Source organism: Meriones unguiculatus, chromosome 21 (genome assembly GCF_030254825.1).
Source record: "Meriones unguiculatus strain TT.TT164.6M chromosome 21, Bangor_MerUng_6.1, whole genome shotgun sequence".
Classification (NCBI taxonomy): Eukaryota; Metazoa; Chordata; class Mammalia; order Rodentia; family Muridae; genus Meriones; species Meriones unguiculatus.
The window spans coordinates 11,526,354-11,549,544 of NC_083368.1; the positions used below are offsets into that span (position 1 = coordinate 11,526,354).

The following is a 23,191-nucleotide window of genomic DNA, read 5'->3' on the forward strand; positions in this document are numbered from 1 at the left end:
CTAGGAAACTTAATTCACTCTACAGTGACTGAGCAGGCGAAAGAGCTGCAGTAACTGTTAGGGTTGGTCCTTGCTGCCCCTCCCCTCCACTGCTTTAGCAGAGAAGGTATCCAGGTCTCTTCTTTATTTCCAGAGCTTACAGTTTCAGAAGAGGGTTTCCCTGGATCTATCTTACTATAAGGGAAAGTGCCAGCATGAAAGGAGCCTAGAGGGGGTGCTGGCTTTGTAAGCAAAGACAGCCTGTAGCCAGAGCACTGTAAGCGGCACCTTCACCCCTGCAGAAGGCCTGAGAGTATGTGCATGGCAGGCGCACTTCGGAGTTGCGACAGGATTTCTCTCAGCGTACACAAGGAGTTATGTAAAAATGCTGTGTTTTCATTTTGGAGGTGCTTGTTGTGGTTCCTAATGGGCATTTGGTTAGAATCAAAGCTAAATAGTTTCTATAATTTAACCTCTTTGTCCAAGGGATGATCCGTTCGGGAAAGCATTCACTGGGAGATAACTTACGCTTGGTGATGTGACACCCAGCTGAGTTGAGGCCTTCCCACTGTTCACCTCAAGTGCTATACTCCTGAAATGTTTCATTAGCGTGTTTTTTAGTGTCGTGCTCTGTGCTCAGTCGGTTCATTAAGCCGTGTTGGGTCTTACCGTGTACATAATTTCAGGAGAATGCTGTTTCTCTTTGTCTTAGTTATTGCTGTGACGAGACACCATGACCATGGCAACTCCTATACAGGAAAACGTTTCCTTGGGGCTGGCTTAGAGTTTCAGAGCTTTAGTCCATTGATACCATGGCAGCATGCAGGCAGATACAGTACTGGAGGAGAGTCCTGCATCTTGATCCACAGACAGCAGAAGGAAACTGTGTCACTGGACATGGTGCGAGCATAGGAGACCTTACAGCCTGCCCCCACAGTGGCACACCTCCTCCAACAACACCACACCTTCTAATAGTGGTACTTCCTATGGACCAAGCATTCAAACACATGAGTCTGTGGGGGCCATTTATATTCAAACCACCACACTCCTATTTCCCGAATTATGAAGAAGACTTACGGAACAATCTATTCTTGCTACCCCGATGTCATAGTAACTCAAACCAGCCTGAACTTACTATTTGTTATGCGTGGAAGAGGTAAGTTAAGAATTGTAAGTGTATGGCACCATCCTTCAGGAGCTAGATACAGGATTAGGCTGGAGGAAAGATAGGTGAAGCAGATGTCAGCATCTGTAAGAACTTCACACATAAATGCCACCTCATGTGAGTTACCAGCTTCTTTATTTGCTTCTGTGCCAACAATTTCTAGTGTTTCGAATAGGTCAAGCCTGGAAATTCTGGGGTTGATGATAGCCATAGAAATTCTTTCCCATGGTTTACAAAGAAGAATCTTCCACTGTGTTCCATTTGAAAATCTTGTTTTGTAATTTTTTAAAATTTTAGTGAACAAATTTACCAGGGAAATTGTGTGTAGTAACCTACTGAATATTTAGTGTGTTTTGTTCCACTGTGCATGTATGTGCACATACTCATGTGTGTCTGCAGTTGTGTGTGTGTAAACCAAAGGTTGACATCAGGTAACTTCCTCAGTTGCTCTCCACCTGTGTGGGAGTGGATTGGGTGGATGGTAGGCAAGCCAGAGGCGGTGTCAAGCGCCTTCCCTGGCCATCCTCAGCCGTATTCTTTGAGACAGTCTCTCCCTGATGGCTGATTCCAGCAGACTGCCTAACAGCAAGCGCGCCCTGTCCCACCTGTCAACCCTTTACAGTACTAAGGATCCGGTCTTCTCTTGCACAGCAACACTTCCCTGACTAAGCTGTCTTTCCGCCCCCCTTCGGGTGTCTGAACTTTGCAATAGTTTCTCTCGACAATCTCACCTTTAAGTCCGTACTTTATTTGAAGAAAAATGTACATACCTTTGTATTAATGTGTATTTTAGTAATCTTTTAAATGAATTGAGAGCATGCTAAAATGTTTATGAAATTTGGTAAACTAGACAGAATAGAAGGTGTTGATGTTGCTCTGAGGTGGACTGCTCCAGGCCTTTGCTCCTGGTTCCCTGTTTCCCCTCAGCTTTTTGATAAAGAAGGTGTTGGTCAAGTCAGTGACTTTGCTCTGAGAGGTAGCATTCCAACCAGGTAAAACCCAAATCTGAAATAGAAGAAGTGAACTTGGAAACCACTTGCATTTTCAGCCTCCAACCCTCTGAAGATATAAATTTTTAGGTTCCGTGGGGCTCAGAACAGGTATCTTGTCCACAGACGCCAGCACAGAGTGTGTATCTTACTGGTCCCTGCAAGTCTTCCAGACGGTTCTGTTCCTTGAGTTCAGGCATATCTAAAAGGAGGGTGAATGTGTGATTCTTGGCTGTAGGTGCCTAGGGAGAAGGGGAAAATGAAGGGAAAAGAAAAAGAAAACATCCTCTTCTTCTAGTTGTAGCATCTTCTAGGCTGCTAAACCATGGCGTTGGGCTTTTCTTTCTTTGTGGCAGTTTCTGTAAAATGATTCACCCAGGTGCGTGTGACCCAGAGCCGAGCACTGTGTGAAGTGGGCAGAGAGCCCAGTTCGTGGATTATGATTTCGTTGGTGTAATTTTGTCAGGTGATTCTTTGCATTGTGGACATTGGGACAAATGAGATAATCACAGTGTGTATATCTGTTGTTCTTCAATGACACATGTCATCTGATAGTGTAGTCATCCTGTGAGTACCTAGAATCGTAGTTCTAACTTTTTATTCTTTAAACTTTTCAACATATGCAAAAATACAGTAAACCCCGTGCAACTTAATTAACAGACTTCCACAGTCAGCAGTTAACTCATGGCCAAGCCTCGCTGTTGACCAACTGCTGCTGCTGCTGTATCATCACAGATTAATTTATACCAGAGCTTGACCTGTATATAAACACAGCTGGACAATTTGTTCCCATTTGCCCCGGTGGGCTTTGCTTGTTATATCTGAAATATTTCTGTATATTACATGCACTGATACTCTGTACCTGGGGCTGGAGAGATGGCGTGGTGGCTTAAGGGCATATCCTGTTCTTTCAGAGGACTCTGGTTCTGGGGACGCAACGCCTTGTCCCCCAGAGGCACCTACTTGCACCTGGTGCACATAAGCTCACATACATGCATGCATATATACACAGATTTTAAAATTTGTTTAAAAATTAACCTTAAAAAACAGCCAAAGTGCTCAGCTGTGGTGGCGCATGCCCCTTGCAGGACTTGGGAGGTGCTGCAGTTGGATCTTTATGAGTTCAAGGCCAGTCTGGTCTACAGAACACTTCTGGAATAGCCAGGGCCACACAGAGAGGCCCTGTTTCAGAAAACAAAACCCCCCAAACAAAACAAAACAACAAAAGATCTGCCTGTCTGTCATCTATCTATTCAGAGACAGGCCTGAACTTTTTTTTTTTTTTGTAGAACAGGATAGTCTTGAACTCACAAGAATTTACCTTCTTGCACCTCCAAGAGCTGGGATTAAAGGAATGTGCCACCATGTCTGACTAACAAAATATAATTCAGTTAACTTCTCTTCTCTCAATTTTTTCTGTGCCTACTTTCAACTCAAGCTCTGTGGCTCCTTACTGTTTCTTTTCCATGTCTGTATCTTCCACCTCCTCTTCTTCCTCCTCCTCCTCTTTTCTGATTCCCCAGCCCAGTCCTGAGCTCATCCACTCAGCTTGTTCAAAGCCTTCCTCCCACATCTTCACTCTCTCCCTGGTTTTCTAGTGCTTCCTTGAAAAACCCTGTCGCCAGCCACCCTAAAAGACCTTTGCCTTTAGCAGCATCTTCCCTCACTGTCCTACCACACTTTTCGCAGTAGCGCACTTGGCCCTGCCTAATGCTTCTCTTTCCAGTTTCGTGTTGTGTGACTCAGAGAACCCCCACTCACAAGCGCTGTGAGCAGCCTTGCTCTGAATTCCTGCCTCACCTCCTACTTTGGTAATGACAGTTACAGGGGGTTGAAGGTGGTTGGTTTGTTTTAAGATAGCGTCTCAGGCTGTAGCCCTGGCTGGCCTCAGTCTCACAGAGAGCCCTGCCTCCTGGATGCTGAGAACATGCACCACCATGCCCTCCCAGCTTCTGGTGTGGCTGAGCTGAGATCAGAGTAGCAACCTCTCGTGCACCTTCTTGCTGCTCTTGGCCTTTTCTAAGCAGATGCCTCAGTTCCTGCCTTTCTAAACTGGCATGAAAAGTAACAACTTCATACACTGTTCACAGGATGAAATAAGTTGTGATGAGCCTTGAGAACAGCAGTTAGCAAGCATAGGTATTGTCAAAGCACGTTCTGTCGCCCAGACAAAACCTCACAGCTGCAGTGGTGCGTGATCAAAACCCCTAGAATATCTGTTCCTGGCGGGAGGTACATTTTGAAATATCTTCCTCTTACATGCTTTCTGCGTGCTTATGGGTGTGTGCACATGTGAGTGCATATGCCAGCAATGTTCAGAAGTGGGTCTCAGACTCCCGGGAGCTAGACTTGTAGGGCTTTGCAAGCCTTTCCTCTCCACTTCCAGGTTGGCAGTGGAAACTGAACCAGGGTCCTCTGCAAGAGAGCAGTCTGAGCTCTTAACTCTAGCTAATTTCCAGACCCTCACCTGGAGTAGTTGGGGGGTGTGCTTCTAGGACACACACTGACAGGGTCCACCCCAGACCTGACTCAGTAGGTCTGGGTTGGAATGTGAGAATTACCATTCCTAAGAAATTCACAGATATTCTGCGGTTGCCTGTATGGAGACCACGGGCTGAGAGACCCAGTACTAGAGAGCACCTTCTCTGCAGTCTGTTAGCCTTTGTGACTCCTTCCCCTCACAAATGTGTAAGAACACCAACACATGGAACAACCATGTGGAAGTCCCACTGTTATTACAGCAGTGTGTAATACCATAGTAGTCTGAGGGGAAGGCTGTGCCTGTGTCTGTGTCCTTGTGTGTATACAAGTGGAAGCCAGAGCAAGTCATTACTACTCTTTGCCTTAATGCCTTAGAAGGTCTGTCTCTGAACCAGAAGCTCACCAGTTGAGCTAGGCTGCCTGACCAAAGAGCTCTTGGGATCCACCTGACTCCTGTAAAGGTGCACAGAGTCAATACTCAGTTGTTTTGTTGTTGTTGTTGTTGTTTAAGCCAGGGTGGAAGGGATTTGAACTTAGGTTCTTGTCTTAGTTTTCTATTACTGTTGTAAAACCAAGGCAACTTCTAAGAGAAAGTGTTTAATTGGGCTTGTCATTTCAGAGAGTTAGGGTAGAGCTCATGATGGTGGAGCGTAGTCTTGATACAAGAACAGTTGAGAGTTTACATCTTGATTTGAAAGCAAGAGGCTGACAGCTGACAGATAATGGGGTGGGTGCTTGAAACCTCAAAGCCCACCCCAGTGACACACCACCTCCAAAAAGGCCACACCTCCTAATCCTTCTCAAAACTGTTCCAACAGAGAACCAAGTAAACAAAGGAGCTTATGGAAGCCATTCTCAAACTGCTACATTCCTCATACTGTAGAGCAAGCACTTTCAATCACTGAGCCATCTCCCCAGGCCCATGATAGCTATGTTTTATTGTAGACCCCTTGGGGCTGTCATTAATGCTTACTATGTTTATACTCCTAAGAGAAATGTGAATTAATGAAATAACAGTACTTTCTTTTTTTAGGAGTATTGTAAAGAATAAATAAAAGCATAATATGAAGCCCTCAACACAGTGTCTAGCATAGAAAAATACAGCTTCAGAGGCTGACCTGACTGGCAACAAGGGAATGAAGAAAAGGCAGACAGACACAGAATAGGAAAGCTGGAATCTGGTGGGCTGTGCTTGCTCTAACGGAGGATACCACCTGCACAGGCCTTATTGTATACATCTGAATCTAGGATTGGGCTTATTGTATACAGCTGAACAAGGAGGTTGGAGGTTCCTGTAGAGGAGCAGTCTCGGGCTTCAGTCATCCTGAAGGAGGAAGCTGTGGTTGATAGTTTCTTCATACACTGTCAACTGGACCAAAGGAAGGCTCTGCTACTCCCACCCACCTGAGGCATTAGGTCTTTGACCTAGTCCTGCTCGCGTCAACATACGTTAGCTAAAGCCTTCCTCTGCTACTCACATTACCATTTTTAACATAAAAGTTGTAAAATTATTTTATTCATTAATTCATTCATGGATAAACACATGAACCGTTTAGCTGTCTTAAACTAGTATGCAGATGTAGCCAAATATTTTCTGAGCCAGTGTTTTCTTGCTGTACCAGGTAGCAGATACAACTTGTTCATAAGCATTATTCCCAGTGTTGACTGTAAACATTTGGTGAGCATGGCCCAGCATAAAAGGGCAGGTGCAGAGTGCTACACTGTGGGTCACAGGGCACCTTTTCGTGGGTGGTAGGGAACTGAAAGCTTGCTTAGATACTTCACATAGGTACACAGTAGCATGGCCCTTGGAACCTGGGTGCCATCTCATACTGGATGTAAGAGTTCACAGAGTCAGCATTTTTGTCCTAATCAAATGCATGGGAAAACCAGGAATTCCACCTGTGCTTCTCAGATCTGCGCGGGGAAGCTTACCAGGGGCTGTTCATTGGCTCAGCATAGGCAGTGCCACTGGAGACCTGTGGGAAAGACCAGCAAGGTCTAAGACAACAACCACCAGACATAAAAATACCCTCGGAGATGGCTTCACACAAGGTACTAATGGTTTCTGCGCTGTCTGGCTCACTCTAACCCAGGTATTTATGGAATTCTCTCCCTCTGCATTAGTCACTGTGAGGGAAGGCAGAACGAGATGGCCAGGACAGAGACCTACAGACCTGATATTGGAGAAATATGAACTAAAATCTATAACTGTGATCTTGGGAATTTTTTTTATGGTATAATAAATCCAACCTCTAAGAAGACTGAATTAACCTGTACTTGCACAGAGCACTGAGTTACAGTCTCTGGCACAGGAAAATGAAGACATGTAGTCGATCTATTCCAGTGTTTATGTATAAAACCAGTCACCTAACAATATGCATTGGATAGCAAATAGGCATTCATGCACAGCTAGCTTTGCTTACCCTTTCCATGCATGGGTCAGGCCCTTCAGGAATCCTTGAGCCCCTGAGCTATAAGCATAGCAGGAATTAATTAATAAAAGGGATTAGTCACTGCAAGCAGAAGTAGTCAGAGCAGCCATCCCTGAAGAGGGCAGCAAGGGAAACAAGAACCTAAAGCTAGAGGAAATTTAAATAAAGCTAAAAAGCTGGCAGAGAACTTGAATAGAGGCCCAAGACTTGGAAGTACAACCTATAAAGTCAGGGACTTGAATGTTATACCCGGACACTGTTTCTATGCAGCAGTGAAAATTCCAGGCTTGAATCCTAGGATCAATTTGTCTGGGCTCAAATCTCTTATTGTAGCAGCTTTTTTTCTGTCTGATGTTGGACACATGCCAGATGTCATGTAGGAAACAAGAAATAAAATGGAGCTTCCCTCGAGTTATTGTGAGGACTAAGAACTGTGCACTGAGTGCTGTGTCTGGTACTAGGTACCTGGCATTTGGTACACACTCTATAGAAACAAGCTTCTTGTGTGGTTAGTGTTATTATGGATGCGGACCTGAGAGAGGACCTTGAGTGCTAACCCTTCAGACTTTTTGAGGGGCACCTTGGAAAACCCTGGCTCTTGCCTGAGTCAGCTTCTCAGAGGGATAAGGAGAGTCTGGACTGTACTGGTCAGGCCAGATGAGACTGGAAAGGTTGGGGACAAGGGTATTGATACAAGCATGATACAGTAGCTCTGGCTTGAGGTGCTGAGAGCCTAGATTAAGCTAAAGCAGAAGCCAGGGATTAGGGGAAATGAAAATAGAATTTGTTAAAGTGGCATTTAAAAGGATTGAGATTACCCTAGTCTGCAATTTCTTTGTCTGCTGAAACAGCCACTACTAAAGCCAATACAGTGTTGTAATCGAGTACTCAAATGCCACTGATCCAGTTAAGATTCGGTGTGTTTCAGTGTTCAGCACCCCAAAATGTGAACTATTTCAAGAATTTTATACGGGTTACATTAAGCTAAATATGCACTGACTACAGCATTAATTTACCTTTTTCAGTCTTTAAAAAAAATAAAATAATAGCAAATAGCTCACATTTCAGTCGGACAGATCTTGGTCTGAGGAGATAGAAGGAGGGCTGAGGAAAAAGGCTTCAGTGTTAGGACATTGAAGGCATTCCCTCTTGAGAAGGGAGATCAGAGCAAATGGACGAATGGTGCTGCTTCGTTGGGTTTTTTTACCTGTCAGTGTGGCAATTTGGGCATTGTTATTAAGGTTAAAGGATATTGGTGAAATGTGGTGATGACTGCATCTTCTCTCCAGTGACACTGGAGTCAGCCAAGTGCCAAGTCATTTACCTGTGTCCTCCCAGCTCATCCTGAAATCTGCCCTTAAGGCAGACAATTACTGTTGCTATCCCTTCCCATTTTACAGTTGAGGAAACTGAGACCATCTCGGCATAGCAAGTGACAAGCTGGGGTTTTCATTTACCTGACAGTAAAAGCCCTTGATGGCTCTACTAGACCAGTACCCCAAGATAGTCCTGGGAGTACCTGCACTGAAGATAGGGAGCACTGTGTGGAAGCATACCACTGTGGAAGCAAACACAGATTGTCTGGCATTGTGGTACTTGACAGAAGGAAGTGTCTTCACAGAAGCAAACTTGGACTTTTGTAGCAAAGAATGTCAACTAACAGAACAATTGCATGCTGAAGGAAGTCGACCCTGTAGGCTACTGTCATCAAAAAGAGAATCTTTCAGGGCTTAGTCAGAGCTTTGAGAAGTCAGGCAGGAACAGAAAGTAGCATTCTTCTAAATTGACCCATTTTAATTCCAGGCAGAAGTAAAAAATGGGTAGGAGCCAGTGGGCAGAGTCTGGCTGTCCCTACTGGTATTTCAGGGAATCTTCCAAGGAAGCTTTTAAATTGTCTGGATGCTGGTGCAGACCTCCTGAACCAGGTTCTTGAAGCAAGTGCGTAGGTGTTCCTAGATATACTCAGTGAAGTCAGGGCCCCGCTGCCAGGGACCAGCAGTTCCTGCCCATTGGGCTTGTTTGGGGACCATTCTCCTGGTTCCTCTCCAACATCTCAGGGCTCACAGAATGTTGCATTCATCTGTGTCCTTAGCAGTATCCTCATCCAGGGTGTGGGGCAGTTGTCCTCTTCTCCTTAATTTCTCTCTTCTTGCAAGTTCCCTCAGTAACATACTTCTGCTTATACTGCTGAGGGGACTAACTATGGGAATAAGCCCCTGAATGGAGCTCAGTGCTGCCTTTTTTGCAGTGAGGCTGGCAGATATATGCCATTCCTTTCTGCCAGCATCATCCTCAACTCTGCTATTCAGAGCAAACCCCACAGGGTGACTTGTATGTATATAATAATATCTTGAGAGTCACATATCCTGAGCTACAGTCCCACAATGTATGATCTTAGGCTATATGTGTGTGTGTATATATAATTTATAAAATGTATTTTTATAAATTATATATATGAAGCTATATGAAGTATTTATTTATAAAATATAAATATAATTTAACCTCTGCAACATTTGCAAAAGAGAAGTGATGAAGGGTTGGGGAGCCTGATGTTGCTAAAAAGATTAAATGTAATGATGTGTGCATAGGGTACAGACAAAGTACTCAGCAAATGGTGGCAGTTGTCAGAATTAACCATTTTAACTTACTATCTTTATCAGTATTATTTGGAAATGTGCATTGGTGGCCCATGCCTTTAATCAGAGCACTCTGATTAAGGCAGAGGCAGACAGCCTGGTCTACAGAGTAAATTCCAAAACAACCAGGGCTATATAGAGAAACCCTGTCTCAAAACAAAACAAAACAAAACAAAACAAAACAAAACAAAAAGGCAAGTAAGGATCCACCAGAGAAAGATGTCAGATAAAAACCTCACAGATGAGCACAGCTGAGGCCTTGAGAGAGTCTGTTTGACTGATTCTGAACTGTGTAAATGTTTCTTAGAGCTCTCTAAGATCATGTATGTGCTCCATATAAAATGTGTGTTCCTCTGCTCCTGCAGACTTCCTCTTCTTTTCCTCTGTACAAACTCAGCAGTACGGTTTGCAGGAGCTGAGCAGCATGTTCAGCTTGGCCACAGGCTTGGCTTCCCTTGGCCTCACGCCCCGTAACCTCAGCTGGGAAAAAGAAAAGGCGAGTGTTAAGACTTGGTCCTTCCTCCATTGAAGTCTAGGAGTCTGAGGTGGTCAGCAATGGTAGGACAGTAGTAATAGAAGTCATAGCTAATCTGTAAGCTGTTCACAGCAGGTTAATAATTCTGCGTGGCATGCTTCAGTTACAGCTAACAGAAAGCACCCTCTGCAGTTTTATCAGAAATGATCTTGAGACAGACAGAGGTGCCTGTGTAATCACTGAAAGGCAGAACAGGCTCTCACTAGAATCCCTAGAAAGGACTTTAAACCACCACAAAATTGAGCCCAGAATTGAGTGTCGGGTGCAGAAGCAAAAGGCTGCCATGGCATGTGGTCTCTGTCACTGACTGCTGACTAGACTGGAACACCACACTCCCTACCTCCTCAAACAGTAGCCTGCTCTCCAACCTTCTTGTCGGTAAGAATTCCTGTCACTCCCATCTTCCAGATAATTTCTCAAGGTTTGACCACTGTTCTGGTAGCCAGAGAACCTAGGTGTGGCTCTTTGCTCTGAGTGCTATCCATTTACCAGGGGCCAGAGCCTTAAGCAATAACAGTTTGTTCTTCTGTTTCTGGAGATTAGAATTCTGGCTACTTGTCTTCCTTTGGTGAGCCTCTAGGCCCAAATTTCCCCTTCTTATAAACACATGGTCTTATGGGATAAGGGCCCACTCAGTCTCATTTTAACTGAGTTATCTCATGGAAGAGCCTAGCTTCAAGTACAGTTCTATTCTGACATGCTGGGGTTAGACCTTCCACATATGAAGGGGTGGGGAACACAGTTCTTCCCATTAACGTGGGCACATGTCGTTTATTGCTTTCCAGCCCTGCAGTTCAGTGAGCTATGCCAGGAAGAGGGCAGAGCCCTGCCCGGCACCAGGAAGTAGAGTGTGGTGCACGCCACGCAGGACCTGATAAGAGGGTGCAGGTGCTAAGCACTCTGAAAAGCATTCCTTATATCTATTAACCTACATGCTTTTCTCCAGCGGTAGGTATCACATCCAAGGGCTTCTTTACAATAAGCACTGAACCGTACCTACACATGCTGATTTTTTCTGATACTTTAACGGTCCTTTGAAATAGGAAAGTAGTAGTATATCCATTTTTTACCAGGAGAAAACTGAGGCTTAAGCAGCTAGCAAGTCTTACCCAAGACCCTTGCTGGGGAGAGCAAGAGCGAGACCTTGCTATCCTGGAACTGCATGTCCAGGGCATGCAGAGCAGCAGCAAATGCAGCAGAGGTCAAAAAAGAAGCTGCCTGTCACATCCAACTAAGGATTTTCCTGTTTTTCTGGATGTCATACTTCTACAGTGAAACCTCTTTCTGTTTATTTTTATTCATTTGTTTATTTGTTCATTCATGTATTTGTTTGTTGGTTTACTGAGACAATCGCACTGTGTAGCCTTGGCTGGCCTTGAACTCTTAGATGTCTGCCTGCCTCTGCCTTCTGAGGTCTGGGATTAAAGGCATGAACCTCTGTGCCCAGCTGAAATCTCTGTTTTTCAAAGGGTAACAGTCAATCTGAAGTTAAAACATACTGTGCTTTGCACCTGGGGCCCAGTCAAGCCATCTGAGGCTGGCATGAGCATTTAGGCTCTGATATGAATGATGTGTGCTCATGAGAATAAAAGGCTGTAACAGCACTTAAGCCGTATTAGAAAGTTGGTGCTACCTGACCCCATAGCCTTGTAATTCTCCAGGAGTGGCTTAATCTTGTTTGACACCAAGAACACGGGGCTGAGCCCAGCACTTAATAGTCCATATATATGGTGCTTTGAGAACAGCATGTGTCTGTGTCCAATCTCTCACGGCCCTAAGAGGCAGGTCTTCTTGTCTCTTGTCTTCTGCAGGATGCAGAGAGAGCTGGAGTAAATGGAAGCTTGCTCTTCTGTTAGAGCCACAGAGCTGTGTTTGTTCTTGGAAGTTGCTTCGCCCCAGTGATTAACTCTGGGCCAGACCACTATGACTTGTCAATCAGACCATCAGCTCCTCTGTACCTTCCACTGAGAGTATGCTTGGTGACCGTTTTCCTGCTCACCCTCCTCTTTGGCTCAGGTCCTCTTGACACAGATTTAAGTGCCTGTATTCACTTAACAGACCATCTTGTTCCTAGGAATTTCTAAGAACTTCAGAATTTAGGCAAACCACAGCATCAAAACCAGTGCAAATCATTTGATTAGCTAAAAACTCTGTGTCTGTTCCATTGTGTTGCCCATGTATGAAACTGAAAAGAAGCAATAGCCAGGTCTCACTGATGGCCATTGTTTCAAGTTCTTGAGTTTTGACTGTACTGGGCAGAATGGAGCTGAATACACTCACCATCACCACCCCACCCAGTGTTGAATTTGGCCCTTGCCTATGAGCCACAGAGAAGGTGAGCTACAGCTCACTCCTGGATGCAAACGTGAAGCCTTCTCTGGCTGTGGACTAGAAAAATCTTTTTTTTTTTTTTTTAAAGATTTATTTATTCATTATGTATACAGTGTTCTACATGCCAGAAGAGGGCACCAGATCTTTTTATAGATGGTTGGGAGCCACCATGTGGTTGCTGGGAACTGAACTTAGGACCTCTGGAAGAGCAGTGAGTGCCCTTAACCTCTGAGCCATCTCTCCAGCCCCAGAAAAATCTTATGCCCCACATAGTGGTACATAAGCACAAGGTGGCCTACAAGCCCCTGTTCCAGGTCACAGAGTGTCAGAAGTACTCCCAGTGAAGAGCCATGTTGAACCATTCTGTGATTCCCACAGTGTGCATACATCGCCTTAATAGGAATTGTACCCTCTCTGTGAGGCAAGTGGAAAGGGTAACTTCTGGAGAAAAAGTCTCACAAGCTGCACAAGTACACAGACTGGGTTACCTCAAAGCCAGCCTTCCTAGTTCTGGTTGCCTCACCTTTAAAACAACAGTAATAACCCCATGCAGGATTGTAATGAGGCTTCCTGAAATAATGTATGAAAGCAACAAGCTTTGGATGCCAGGCGGTGTTTGCCCTGCAGTGTATGCTTGACTAAAAGAAGCTGGTGCATAGACAGACAGCTGAACAGCCACAAGTTCTGCCCAGGAGAGAAGAATCGAGACATTTGGGGGTGTTTTCCCATTAGCTCTGCCCTGCTCTGTCCCACTCTGCCTCCAGACATCAGTTGAGGTTTTACCAAGTATCTGCAAGAGGAAGGTCACCTCTAGCTAGTCCCAGTTCCAGAAAGACCTTCCTCCTTCCAAACACTGAAGAGCCACAGGCTGCATCTAGATTTGAGGCAGCTCAGTAGAGTTCTGTACCCTAAAAGAGGCTTCTGTACTTAAAGTCATTGACAGCAAAACGCTAATCAGAAATCCCTTTCCAGTGACCCAGTGGCTGTTTTCTAGGGCTGCCCACAAATACCCCCACTGAATTGACTTCCCAAAGCTGTTACTACAGAAATGCAGTAAAAGCACTTTGTATTTAAGAATGAAGCTGAAACACTTTCATTTCTAAATGTTAACTTGTTTTCTAGGCAGGGTTTTCCCTGTTCCAGCAGTGAGGAAGGAACTTGCAGAGGAATTACATTTGGGCTGGGAGACTGACAAGGGTGACAGGCAGTGTGGCAGAGCTTAGCTTCCCTGGAGCAGAAGAGGAAAACAGCTGATTGCTCCCCCAGTGTGCTGCCTCTGTGTGGGTGGGTACTGTGTCTTCCTGCCATCCATCCTCTACACTCCCAGCCCAGTACCAGTAGCGCTTAATTAGAAACATGTTGCTGTGTGTGGTATCTCAAGCCTATCATTCCAGCACTTGGGAGGGAAGCATGGGATTGCCACAAGTTCAAGGCCAGCCTGAACCAGCACATACCTGTGTGGCCACCAGCAAATTATCTAGTCAGACTCTACTTATAAAAACCTTGGAAGGTCCCTCTCTCAGTGAGAGAAAAGATACCTACCTTTTGAGACAATGTCTCAAAAGGGGGACAGGGATGTTGCTATTTGGGAGGCTTTAGCAGGAGGCCGGCTGGCACCCAGGAGACCAGAGCCAGCCTGGGCAACATAGTAAGGACACCCTCTCCCCATCTTCACCCCTCACACCCATGTCTAAGAAGGAAAGGAAGAATGGGAAAGAAAAACAAAAACCCCAGTGTTGTATGGACCGGTTAGAGCCTGGAATCCTGCAGGATTGCCCCGTGGGAGCGATACGTGTGAACAAGTGCAGTAAAGAAGCCTAGATCCTGAGCTGGCAAGAATTAAGTGTGGACTGCTGTCTTTATCTCTTCCAGTTTCTTTTGTTTTGGCCAACTAGCTGGCCGGTTTAAATACTCATTGTAATGTGATGGGGAAGGGAAGAAGTCCTCCATGTGTCTCTGTGCAGGGATCTGTACTGAAAGGACCCCCGCAGGCTTTTATCCGTAGAGCTGGACTGTGGTTTATTTGCTGATGGCCACACAGATGGGAGCAATGAGTGATTTGTTCCTGTGTGACCTGTCCTGCAGTTACATGAAAATGTGCCCTGGCTCTAGGACCCGAACCTTGAAGGCTGAGCAAAGGAGAATGCTTGGCATTATTCTCATGCAGAGCGAACATAGAGAAGTGTTAAGGTGCAGCCTATAAACCACAGTCCACTCAGGAAAAGGAGTCCTGCTCATATTCAACCAGCTACCAGCTGGAAGAGGTCCAGGGGAGTCCTGAAAAGGGTGCAGAGACAGACTTTGTTACCAACTTGCTGTGCATTGGGGCCTTGCACTCTGTGCAAGGTGTCTTGATGGCACTTGAGACACCTTATTAATAGACTCTGGCCTGGAAGCACATTAAGAGATTTGGGCCAAGTCATTGGGTGTTACGCAGCCCACACCCCACTTGGGAGACCCTGAGCCTCTCTTAGGCGGGGCTGCATGACAAGAATCTGAGGAACAATCTGTTAGTCTGTGTTGAATCAAGGTCTCTTAAGGCCTCAGACAGGCAAGGCCGCCCTGCCCTGCACACACTTCCGTATTTCCTGTACCCCTGTCCTGCTAGGGCTCCCTGTTCTTCCAGTCCTCTGTCAGCTGTCACTACCCCTTTGGTTCTGTCCTCACACTAATGTGTCAGAATTGCCCCCAAATCAGTCAAAACCCCTGAGGTCCACTGAGCAGGTAGGAGAAGAGATGGACAGCGCAGGTACAGGGGATTCCAATACTAGCAGCTGCAGTTCATGGATCAGCATTGTTCTGGACACTTACAATAGATATACGTTAGTGATTTGAATGTGCCCTATACTAAAAGAAAAGAAAAAGAAAACCTTTGAGGTGGATAGTGACAGCCTCATGTTAAAATGAGAAGAAATGGCCTGCCTGCTCTCTACCTCCTAGTTAGTATGCTCCTTGCTAGTAGAGCATCCAAACCTGCTAACTGGAAACCCAACACCAAGGCTTACCCCAAAGTCCTCACACAGATCGAAGGGGTATGGTTTAGTTCAATGTTTTGTTTCTTAAATGTTTTTTTGGTTTTGTACAAATGTGTGAAAGTGGACACCAAAGGGTTAGACGTCTGAGATCATTGACTCGGGCCTTGGCGACGTCTGTGTCTCGGGGCACTCACTCGGTCTGTGTTACTGCTGTTTTATACCGTGTCTGGTCTAAGCTTTGTGCAGCAACAAGCCCTCCCAAAGGATGAGTCAGCCTGGGTTTGCTGCTGGCGCCATGGTGCCCTAGACTGCTGAGTCCTCACAGAGTGCCAGGGAGGCACACCTACTGCCCACCTGCTCCCATGAGTCATGAAACTGCCACCTTGCTGCCAGCTCAGCCTTTTTCTCCAGTTGCCACCACTCTAGGCATGAGTGTAACCATATATGGCAGGGGCACCAGGCAGGGCCCGGCGTCCTCTTGAAATGGTGCCATGGGCTAAACAGACAGGTCAAAGCTCAAGGCCAGGCTCTTTCCACTGCTTTGCATCAGGCGATTGTGAGGATAAAGCAGCAGTGTAGAATCCAAGGGCTAAGCCAGAGAGAAGGACCAACCCTCTTAACGTGTCAGGGCAGGCGACAGAGTGGACACTATTTGAGGCTGTTGTGCATTCGACATTTCTGCAGGTCTATCATGAAGAGTCCTTCAGCTAGAAGTCTGCACCCCCTTCAAAAATATATTTGTTTATCTGCAAATAGCGTTAAAGATGCTGCACGTCACTCGGAGAACAAGCTGGGCTTCTGCTTTGCAGAGGCCCTTTTTTTCTGTGTGTTCCCTTAACAACTAATAAAAGACATTCTTGAAGCGCAAAAAAAAAAAAAAAAAAAAAGATGCTGCATGTCTCTGCGTGCAAAGTTCTTTAGAGGAAGCTTTCCATTTCCTGTGACTGGGATTTTTCATTGGGCTGACAGAAGTGGAGCCTTCTGTCATGGGGGTCGTAGTGACAGCAATATGGCCTGCTGTTAGGTGCTTGCTTTTGCTGAAGGTCCCTTAACTACTCCAAGTGTTATTTCTGAGAAAGGTCTCCAAAGTGTCTGAAGGACACTTTTCTGTAGTGCGTCGGGGCACATAGACTAAGCTGATTGGTGCTAGATGTCTGAAAGATTTTGTTACGTACTCAAATGAGTGGCAGGCTGCAAATCTGGATCATCACCAGCATGTCCGGCTGGGGTGGTTGGGCATGTGCAGCCAGTACCCTTCAAGTAACACATTTCAATAAATGTTTAAATAACCTAAAGGACATGCTGTTCACTTCTTAAAAATTCTCCTCAGATTTCAGGGAAGAAGAATCATCAAAGATGTCCAGTAAGACGGCAAGCACCAACAGCATAGCGCAGGCTAGGAGAACTGTGCAGCAGCTGAGATTGGAAGCCTCCATCGAAAGAATAAAGGTAAGTGTGAGTGGTCTAGCTGGGGGTTCTGGGTAATTCCCCACCCTTCCTGAGAGGGAACATAGGTCAGAGAAGACACAGCCGTTTGCTGTTTGCTCCCAGGCCTTTCCTGAGCAGGCTGACAGTAATTTAGTTTTCATTTCCTACCCAGCACAGGTGTTATTCCAAAACAGCTGAGGGCCCAGATATCTCGGCCAGACCCTCTGTCGAGCCCTAAGCGAGAATTCCTGCCTTTCCTGAATGAGTGTGGTCAAGCCTTGTCTTCCGAGTGGAGACAGGATGCCCAGTGGGGTTGATAAACACCCCTGTCACCCTCCCAGAAATTATCAAGTGTTATAGAGTTATCAGAGTGTTGCTAGTCAACTCTCAGGATGAAGACTCCTTCAGGAAAGCACTGCCTTTCAGTGTATCACCCAGTGACCACTGTGACCCCAGGTTTAGTACAAACACTATCTCCCAGCCAGATACATTTTTTGGGTACCTTGACCTTGAAGCGTTCCCTTCAGTCCCGAGAGGACTGCCCCATGAGAGCCCTGGAATGTTATGACTAATGCTGCTTCCTGAAACTGAAGCAGTCCCCTGACTGGAGATAGTCACCTGTGTGCAAAGCTTGAGGTTCCTGTGGTGGCCCCTCAGAGCTCTGGTCTCATCACTTGTGGTGTGCACCTCCAGCGTCCTTTAACAGGAGGCAGAGTTCCACATGCCAGGCCAGAGAAAGGCACAGTGCCTTCCTGTGTGTGTGCTATGCTTTTTCCTTCCCCCACTAGGGCCCTGACAGAAAGTTTCAAACCCTGCTCATGTGTGTGCTCCATAATTCAGTTTTTAAATTCTGTTCTGTGTTCCAGTCTCCTTTCTCTTGGATAGAAACTGAAATGGAACTTTCCTTGATTCACACACCCTTCCTTCTTTGCCCCTAACTTTTGTTTTGAAACATTTTATACTACAGAAGAATGATAAATGTCCAGATACTAATTTTTTGGAAGGGAGGGTGTGTGTGTGTGTGTGTAGAAGTTAAAGGACAGTTTTTAAGAGACTGTTCTCTTCACCGTGCGGGTCCCGGGGAAGAACTCAGGCTGTCAAGCTTGGCAGCGAGAGCCGTTACCCCTTCAGCTGTGCATTCACTCCGCCAGGGTCTCCCAGCAGTTCATTTACGCTCGTTCCCATTGACTGTTGAATGTCATTTGCTTTTATTTTCTCTCACTGTCTCTCTTTTGCTCCACACACCGGGATTTTTATTTAAGCCACTTGAAAATGGCTGCACTTCACGGTTCTGTAACAGCGGTGTTTAACCCACAGTGTGTTTTATGGGAAACCAGGCAGCTTGTTTCAGAGTTGCCATCACTTAGACTGGAGACTTATCGTTGCCTGTTCCTAGTTAAATGTTTTCACTAGCTTCCTGGCACGATGTCCTCATCTGATCACTTGGTTTAAGCCAGTCTTATCTGCCAGGTACCATTTTCCTTGCACCTGACAAGTGGTCTGAAGGCCATCCATGCTATAACACTGATTGTTGGGTTCAGAGCCACTCCTGACATTTGACGATAAAGTCTTCTCTTATTTGTGTCCACATCAGGTCTCAAAAGCATCTGCAGACCTGATGTCATACTGTGAGGAGCATGCCCGGAGTGACCCTCTGCTGATGGGCATACCAACCTCAGAAAACCCCTTCAAGGATAAGAAGACCTGCATCATCTTATAGTGGACCGGGAAGCACCCCTCGCCTCTTAACGCAAACCACAGCAGCAACCTGAAGAGATGCCTTTGGCTTACCCGGTAACCACAGCTAGTAACTAAAACACCCTTCTCTTGGAGTAACAGGCCCCGAAGTCTCTCTTTTCCAAGTTGTCCTTTTTTTGCCCTTTACTGATTTAATACAGAATAACAATCTCATTTTCTATTTGGTAACTATGGTATCATATTGGGTTACTGTATAGGGAAAGTGGCAGGGGAGTTGGGGGAAGCTTGTCCTTACAATATACAATTGATTAAGATATGTCAAGACCGAAATTGTCTAAGCACTGGCAAATTAAAACTTCAACAATCACTTCAGTCCAAAACCTTTATATTATGTTCTCAATAAGATTTGTGCCAACCTGTACCCCACACAAGGGGTCTGGGGAGGCAGGTGTCTACGGCCATATGTTTTTGCACTATTGGCACTAACCACACTGAAGCTTCCTGCTGTAACATCAGCCCCTCAGAGTTACACCTTTATCCTGAACTCTGTGTAGGTAGAATAACAGATTCTTTCCGTATACTTTTTGTACAAAAAAAAAAAAAAAAAAAGAAATGAAAATGAAAAACAAAATGAAAGAACAGTGTAAAGATATCTTTATTATAATGAGCTGACGCTGTGATCTCTCCTCTCTTGGAATTGTACCAGCCCCCAAGTCTACAGTAAACTGCCAATTAAAAACCTAAGGCTAAAACTGAAAGCCCTTTAATGAGGTATTAATTCACATTAGTCATTTGGGCTTCTGTGAGCCCAAGGTCAAGAACGGGAAAGAGACCCTTGGGAGGCCCCTGGGAGCTGTACTGCAGGCCCACCGTCTCTGCTGGATTGGGTGGCCACCTCAGAGACTTTCACCCTCATGGCCGGAGTGCAAGAATGAACTGTGAGCCTCCCCGAGAGGGGGGCAGACATTTGTGGAAACAGCTGCTCTCCGGGGCCCAGCTTTGCAGGCAGCCCTCTCGTTTCCTCCTCACTAGCGTGGTACCTGTCCTTCGCTGCTGGAGCAACTGTGTTCAGGGGCCGTTCCCTCTTTTCCAGGTTCAGCGGGGTGGAACACAGCGGGGAAAAACACTCGAGCAGTGTAAAGACGCTTGAGCGCTTAGCAGATGCCTGCAGTTCATCACTACCATGTTCACAAGCCACCCGGGGGAGGGGCCCTTCCAAAGACAGTCCTACATTCTGTAGAACAGGTTCAGTGCTCACAGCAGTTGGTATTGAGAGCCTCAGCTTTACTCTGATCATGCAAATAGCCCAGTTACCCTCACAGTGTCCAGTGAGGATCCCAGAGGCACAGAACCTGCCATGACCAAGGACATATATTGACTTTGTCACAATGAGAAATTCCATTTAAAATATCTAGTTAGAAGCCCAAACCAAACACAAAAGCCTGTGGTATTTTAATTCATTTCTAGTTCGTTAATTCACTAATGAAGGATTTTAAAAAGTGTTCTCAAAAAGGACGTAGTCCCCAGGAATTGTTTATAGAATTTCCCCTACTTGGATACAGTGTGCCCTAAAAGAAAGCATCTTGTAATATCTGATGCTTGTGCTTCGAGCATCATGCTTCTTGCTGGTAAATAGATGCAGTACTGTTTCTCTACGACTCAGAGAACATCACTATTTCTCCAAGTCGCCCATCTGCTCAGCACTCGGAACTGAGTGTGTGAAGGCCACAGCACTGCCCACAACCTGTTCTCACCAATCACTTAGTTTCCAGCTGCATTAAAGGCACCTGTTGAGGAGAGACAGCTTTTACCTTCCAAAAGGTAAAAATGGAAATGTACACCAAAAGACAATTTTTACATTTGATGGAATATTCTTTTTTTACAAGTATATTTTTCTACTGATAGTTTCAGAACACTAATCTTATATTCATTCTAATTTTAAACATGTTTCTTTAAATATTTATAAGGCAGTTTATTACAGAATATTTTTATGCAATCATGTGCACATTATTGGTAGCAAACATAGTGTATTCTTTAGTACTTAAACATATGCTTTGTTAATATGCTTTTAATGGTAAGAAATAAACGTAAGGTCCCAGGAGATTCTGTTGCTTTTTCATTGGTTAGAGACAATAAATGTCTTCTAACTTCCTAACCAGATCTGAGCTGTACTCACTGTAAAAGTAAAATCAGATACTTTGATGCTGGACCCAAGAGGGAAAACATTAGCCAAATGTTGATTTACTTATAACTAGATGTCTATGTGAGAAAGTATAACATGTGTATGCATATATATGACACGCAGAAGTCACTTTTATTTATGGGTCTTTGTTCATTTATGAAGCCATGTAACTGTCTGTAGCAGTCTGTTGTGATGGTCATGATGAACAGAAGTCCCAAGTGGGATTTCTTTCCTCCACTGACAACTTGGCTTCATTTCTCTATGTTCATTCTGTCTGTCTGAACTGACACTCCTGTGAGCACTGTAGTGTTTATATAGTTCATAAATTTGTCCAATTTAAGCCTTGGAACTATGGCAGGATAAACCCAAGCTTCTATGACTCCAAAACATTTTGAAGAAACAATATATTTTTAAACAGGGAAATACTTTATATAGCAGGTAGTTCATAAGCTGTGGATTGTAGCTAAATATTTTGTTTTTCTGAAATCATGTTTAAATTCTTTACCATATGAAAAAGAAGAGTGTCATACCTATATTTTCATGGGAAGGAATCATCTGCTTTTTCTGTGTTTGGATTATTTTTATACTTTGATGATCTTTAAACTATCCCTGGGGAAAATTTTATATCAATGAGTTAATAATTTTGACTCATTGTTTACACAATGTAAGATGTGTCAAACCGGAGCCAACAAGATGGCTCAGTGGGTTAAGATGCTTGCTGCTAAGCCCAGCAACCTGTGTTTGAGACCCAGAAGGTACAAGGTAGAAGAAAAGAACTGATTCCTACAGGTTGTCCTCTGACCTCTACATGCTCAGTGTGTTATCCCGGCACAGACACACAGTAACAGTGAAATAATACTTTAAAAGATGTGCCAAATTATATCTGTTAGGTGCCACCTCTCCACCAGCTTACCACTAAGCTAGAACTGTTAGACTCATCACTCTGTATTAAAAGTGTGTTCGTGCACAGGCCCAAGAGTCATTTCCAATGAAATAAATGTAGTACTGACATATGCTGTGACATTTGTTGTTTTCTTTCATCGTAAGCCCGTTAGTGGGAAAAATACATCAAATCAAGTAAAATAGGGCACTTACCAGTGTCTGCCAGTCTGGCCAGTCCTGTGCCGGGTGATTCTGGACCAGGCACTTCAGCTCCATGAGCCTCCCATCTCCTTTTGTCACAAGGGAGTAGAAGAAGGTGAAGGATGAGATCCTCCCTATTCCCAGAGGCCTCGGTTGAATGACCTGCCTCTCTGCTGGTCCTGCCAATGTGTTGGTGCTATACGCTGCTTCAGATACTGGCTTGTCTATAGCATGTACCCACCTAATCACTTAATGTTATATATAACACATATTACTAGGTTTATGGACTTAGTTTCTGTAATGTCTCATTTTTAGCCATGTTAACTACAAGCATTACAAAGTTTCATTTGATAAATTGTTGAGATTTTGTTATTTGATAATATTCTTTGGCTACTCATCCACATCTTAATCATTTTAAAACTGTGATCCTTATTTGGAACTCTGTTCTCTGGAAAGAATAAACGCATTTTTTTCACTTGCTAACATGCTCACAAATGCGAGAGAAGAGTCATTAAAAGCCTGCTTTACTTACTTGGTCAGTGCGTCATTGACTCCTTCCTGTGTTTTGCTCAATAAATCAATAAATGACCACTTCTCCTCTCTCTTCCTTTCATTCACTTGACATTCTCTAAGTACCTTCTGCAAGCCAGGTGCTGATGACATGCCGGTAAAGCAGGCTCACCAGGCCTGGACAGCCTTAGAGTCTGGTGGGACGCCAGGACTCACCTCAGTCATCGCAGTGCCGTGGGTAGAGCTGAGTCATTAAATGCTTTTCAGGAGCTCAGAGGCAGGGGCAAGTGTCACAGCAAAATCCTCCAGGAGGGCTACTAATGCCATGAATGTGCTGAGGCTTGAGAAGCAAAACAAAACAAACAAAACAAACCAGTGAATTCCAAGCTCAGGTGTAGATCCCGCACACACTACATCTATCCCATGAAACTAAGCCGTTTGTGAGATGGCTAGGGAGTGATGCCACTCTGAGTTCCGTTTGTGCCCATGAAAACAGGTAACACTGCAGTTGCTGAAGAAGCTCCAATTGCAACCCTGTAATCCCCCTGCAGTGATGAAGGTCACAGAGCATCTTCTGAAAAGCCATGAGAAGGGAGCAGCCCACCAACTGCAGGAGATACAGTAGGTCTACAAGGGAAGGCCTTCCACCTCCACAGCCCCCCGACCCTATGACGCATGGGTAGGTATGGTGGAACAGAAGGCCCTCACTCAGCCTGTCTAGTAAGGCCTACAGATGGTCAGTACTCAGGTGATGAGAGTGAGGC

The 23,191-nt window shown here is 45.0% G+C and overlaps 1 protein-coding gene across 4 annotated transcripts in view; it reads left to right on the forward strand.

The window, feature by feature from the left end:
- Positions 1 to 22,448, forward strand: part of Gng12 (G protein subunit gamma 12) — a 103,901-nt gene extending 81,453 nt beyond the window's left edge. For all 4 annotated transcript variants that reach the window (XM_060374083.1, XM_021653310.2, XM_060374084.1 and 1 more), the window contains 2 exons: positions 16,857 to 16,975; positions 18,549 to 22,448. In XM_060374083.1, the coding sequence (XP_060230066.1) occupies positions 16,883 to 16,975; positions 18,549 to 18,674 (219 nt within the window). In that variant the 5' untranslated portion in view covers positions 16,857 to 16,882 and the 3' untranslated portion in view covers positions 18,675 to 22,448. The remainder of the gene's footprint in view (positions 1 to 16,856; positions 16,976 to 18,548) is intronic.
- Positions 22,449 to 23,191: the final 743 nt, after the last annotated feature.